Here is a 5,051-nt window from a genome sequence, read left to right on the forward strand (position 1 = left end):
TGTGTGAGTCATTTAGTCACTGGCATTCCCTGAGTTGTCCAGCCTGCATCCGCCTAGACACTCATTACGAGGTCGTGCCACTTGTCATGTGTGAGTCATTTAGTCACTGGCATTCCCTGAGTTGTCCGGCCTACATCCGCCTAGACACTCATTACGGGGTCGTGCTACTTTTCATGTGACTTCCTGGTCAAATGCTCACTCGCTAAAACTGGTCATAAACTTTTATCATGGAATAGCATGCTAGAGTTATTCGAAAACTGATTAAACACATAGCATGCAACTGATCATAAAAACGTCATACGTGTAAAAACATATCATGTACGTAAAGTGAAACATCATGCACTTGTACCATCATCATATAAATCATATAGTGTTTGAAAATACATTTATACATAGGTATACATCCCATTGTAAGTCTCATGAAGACTCACCTGATAACGTCGATTGCTTAATTAACGGTGCTGACTGGTACCCTAACTCGGGTCCAGCTAGTTGCCTTTCTCCAATGTCTACCCAACAAATTGGATTTCTACACTTATATAACGCTTCAAAAGGCGCCGCCTTGATACTCGAATGGTAACTGTTGTTATAAGTAAATTCTACCAATGGGAGGTGGTTGTCCCAACTTCCTCCAAAGTCAATCACACAAGCTCTCAACATATCTTCTAGTGTTTGTATTGTCCTCTCACTCTGGCCATCCATTTGAGGATGATACGCAGTACTCATGTTCAACCGTGTTCCCATCTCTTGCTGAAAACTTGACCAAAATCTCGAAGTAAACCTAGCATCTCTATCTGAGACAATGGAGATTGGCAACCCATGTCTTGACACGATTTCATTGACATAGAGTTGGGCCAATCTTTCTAATGTATACTTGTCGCTGATCGGCAAGAAATGAGTGGATTTTGTTAGTCGGTCCACAATCACCCATATGGCATCGTGTCCCTTTACCGTTCTTGGGAGTTTGGTGACGAAATCCATCGTGATCATATCCCACTTCCATACTGGGATCTCCATTTGTTGCAACATTTTAGATGGTTTTTGATGCTCGGTCTTCACTTTCAAGCACGTCAGACATTTCCCCACGTAGCTAGCTACTGTCCTTTTCATGCCAGGCCACCAATAGCTTGACTTTATGTTTTTGTACATCTTATTGCTTCCTGGGTGCATAGTGTATTTGGACTTATGTGCTTCATCCATCACTACATTTGTTAGATCTCCCAAGCTAGGAATCCAAATCCGATTCCCATGTCTATATATTTCATCTGGTCCAGCTGTCAAAGTCTTGATTTGTCCAATCATTCTCTCCTTTCTGATGTTTGTTTCGAGTAAAGCCTTCTTTTGGACATCCCGTATTTGGTCTAGAAGCTCCACCTTAACACTCATCCACATGGCTCGAACCCTGATTGGTTCGTTTCTCTCCTTCCTACTAAGTGCATCGGCAACTACATTTGCCTTACCTGGATGGTAGTGAATCTCGCAATCATAATTCTTAAGTAGTTCCATCCACCTTCTTTGTCTCATATTTAGCTCCTTTTGATCAAACAAGTACTTAAGACTCTTATGATCGGTGTAGATCATACACTTTATACCGAACAGATAATGTCTCCAGATTTTTAGCGCGAAGACAACAGCTGCTAATTCCATGTCATGAGTTGGGTATCTCTTCTCGTGTTCATTCAACTGTCGTGATGCATATGCAATGACCTTGCCTCGCTGCATTAGCACACAACCTAATCCCATTTTTGATGTATCGCTATATACGACAAAATCTTCTACTCCTTCCGGTGGGGATAAAACCAGTGCAGTGCTTAGTCTCTCCTTAAGTGTCTGGAACGCTTCTTCTTGTTTCGTTCCCCAATCAAACCTAACTGACTTCTTAGTCAACGTTGTCAAAGGCGTTGCTATTTTGGAGAAATCCTGAATGAACCTTCGGTAATATCCTGCTAGACCTAGAAAACTTCGGATTTCCGATGCTGACTTTGGTGATTCCCAGTTCGTAACTGCATCAATCTTAGCCGGGTCCACCTTGATTCCTTCCTCGTTGACTACGTGACCGAGGAATTGTACCTCATGCAACCAAAACTCACATTTGAGAACTTGGCGTACAATTGTTCCTTTGCCAGCAGTTCGAGGATCAACCTTAAGTGTTGCTCATGCTCCTCCTTATTTTTAGAATAGATCAATATGTCATCTATAAAGACTATGACAAATTGGTCCAAATACGATCCACAGACTCGATTCATTAAGTCTATGAATGCCGCAGGTGCGTTTGTCAATCCAAATGGCATTACTACAAATTTGTAATGTCCGTATCGAGTCCTAAAAGCGGTCTTCGACACGTCTTCTTCTCAAACCTTCAACTGGTGGTAACCTGATCTTAAATCGATTTTCGAGAAGCAGCTGGCTCCTTGCAACTGATCGAAAAGGTCGTCGATCCTTGGCAATGGATATCTGTTCTTTATCGTGATTTTGTTCAATTCTCGATAATCGATGCACATCCTCATCGTGCCGTCTTTCTTCTTGACGAATAAAATCGGTGCTCCCCATGGTGACGAGCTTGGCCTTATAAATCCTTTATCTAAGAGTTCCTGCAATTGCCTCATCAGCTCTTGCATTTCTGTTGAGGCTAACAGATAAGGTGCCCTTGCGATCGGTACCGCACCTGGTACCAAATCGATCCGGAACTCTACCTGACGTTCCGATGGTACTCCTGGTAATTCATCCGGAAATACCCCTGGGTAATCCCTTACCACTGGAACATCATGTATTACCTTCTTTCGAGTTTGGCGTTGATGGCGTATGCCAAGTAAGCTACACAACCCTTCCGCAGACACTTGTTCGCCTTAATTGCATTGATCAACCCTACGCAACCCTTCTTTCGACTACCATAAACCCGGATTGTTTCTCCTTCCGGAGTTTGAATCTTGATCATCTTTTTATTGCATACTATTTGCGCATGATTGTTGGACAGCCAATCCATCCCCAAGACTACGTCAAAACCTCCTAGGCATATTGGCATAAGCCTAACAGGGAAGTCCTTCCCATCTATCACAATCGTGCATTCATCAAATACTTCGTCCACCTTACACTGACTACCGTCGGCTATTTCTACAGTGTAGGTTTTGTCTAGTCTACAGGCACTCCTATTCAAATAGTGACAGAAGGCAGTAGACACAAAACTACCATTCGCACCCGAATCAAATAATACAAGTGCATACACATCGTTGATAGGGAACATACCAGATACGACATCGGGTGTTTCCTTGGCCTCCTCCAAGGTCATGTTGTAAGCTCGGCCGTGACCCTTAGGTAGCTCCTTCCTACTTTTCGATCTCTTTCCAAACCCGTTATTTACTGTCTTCGCGTAAGGTGTCGCACCATTCTGACGTTTTGGGCAGTCAGGTCGTAGATGTCCCATAGCTCCACATTCATAACAAGTTCTCCTCTCTGGGCACTCTCACGCGGTGTGTCCCGGTTTGTCATATTTGTAGCATGTCAGGCTCCCCGCTCTGCACTCTCCCTTATGCCTCTTGTTGCATTTGTTACACGAAGGAATAGTGAATTCTTCACTTCGTGTTTTTGCCAGAGTCGGAGCCCAGTTGGGCTTCTTGTTGAACTTGCTTGTTCCTTCCCACCTTCTCTTTATCTCTCTTCTGTCACAAGTTTCTCTAGCGTTGTTCTCCTCGGCCATCCTTGCCATCTCCACTGCCTGTACAAATGTGGTTGGTTTAATCATGTCCACGTATCACTTGATTTCGATTCTTAAGCCGTCTTTGAAACGACCTATCTTCCTTTCCTCGGTAGCCACCTGGTAACTGGCGAATCTTGCTTTCTCAAGAAACTCGTTAACATATTCTTGAACTGACAACGATCCTTGCTTTAATCTCARAAATTCGGATTCTAGCTTGTTTACCTCCGATTGCGAGCAGTACTTATCCATCATCATTTTTTTCATTTGCTCCCACGTCATGGCAGCAACATCCTCATCGCCTCTGATTGCACACTCAGACTCCCACCAGTGCAGTGCATAGTCCACAAAGGTGGTAGCAGCGTAGGTCACCCTCTGATCTTCCATGCATCTGCAAATTTTGAAGCAGCTCTGCATCTTAGTTACCCAGTTCATCAGCCCAATTGGGCCCTCTATTCCCTTGAACTCCTTCGGCCCGGTGCCCTTGAAGGTTTTATAACTGCATCCTCTCTTCTTAGCAGTCAACTCAGTCATCTTGATGATGAGCGACTCCACCTTCTCTTCATCAGACACCTCCACCCCTTCGGGGGCTTGAGTGTTCTTGTGTCGAACGCTTCCTTCCTCTTCGCCTTCATTATCCTTAAGTCTGTCACCCAACATCTCTTTAAGCATATTTGGCAATGTTTCCCGGAGGACTTGTGTCATTTGTTCAGCCATCACTTCCTTTGTGAGGGGAATCTATCCTCCTTGGCTCCCTTGGCTCCTACCGATAGCCAAATTAGCTGGCGCGGATGGGGTCGTACTCGAACTAGCGGTTCGGACACCTCCGCGACCTCGACCTTGTGCTCGTGTCCGTCCTCGAACTGTCGGTGGGGCTACGCCATTGATACCTCCTCCATTGAGGGCGTTCCTTGTTGATCCTCGAGAAACCATAATGACATAATAGGGTATTATTGATTTAACAAGGTTCTAGAGTCGACTTAACATATTACATTTATATATACCTATAATACGTATACACACGCGTATATAGCATAATCACTTTATACCAGCGAAACACATGATAAGGGATTCACGTCGCAATTACATAATGCTCCAAAAGATATATATATATATATATTTCGCTTCAATAACAATCCGGGGGAGAGAGACATTATAAAATCCCATTTACTTACAAAAGATGGGATGCTTCAAAGTCCTAAACACAGGTGAAAGTTGCAAAAATCTATCGACGCACTGGCTAGATGAAAACTATTTAGACACATACAAATAAATTCACCTACTCAAAGATTCTTCTCTCATCCCTGATCCCAAGTCTAAAACTGATATGCGGGATAGTAAGGGAGATAAGGGTCCCTCA

General features: G+C 43.8%; 1 protein-coding gene across 1 annotated transcript; it reads right to left on the reverse strand.

Moving 5' to 3' along the window:
* Nucleotides 1-3,460: 3,460 nt before the first annotated feature.
* LOC112504982 lies at nt 3,461-4,408 on the reverse strand. The gene is made up of 2 exons (XM_025108931.1): nt 3,812-4,408; nt 3,461-3,712 (listed from the first exon to the last, which is right to left on the reverse strand). The coding sequence occupies exons 1-2, from the start codon at nt 4,406-4,408 to the stop codon at nt 3,461-3,463; spliced, it is 849 nt and encodes a 282-aa protein (XP_024964699.1).
* Nucleotides 4,409-5,051: the final 643 nt, after the last annotated feature.

This window comes from Cynara cardunculus, unplaced genomic scaffold, assembly GCF_001531365.2.
Source record: "Cynara cardunculus var. scolymus isolate 2C unplaced genomic scaffold, CcrdV1 Un_Scaffold_7688, whole genome shotgun sequence".
NCBI lineage: Eukaryota > Viridiplantae > Streptophyta > Magnoliopsida > Asterales > Asteraceae > Cynara > Cynara cardunculus.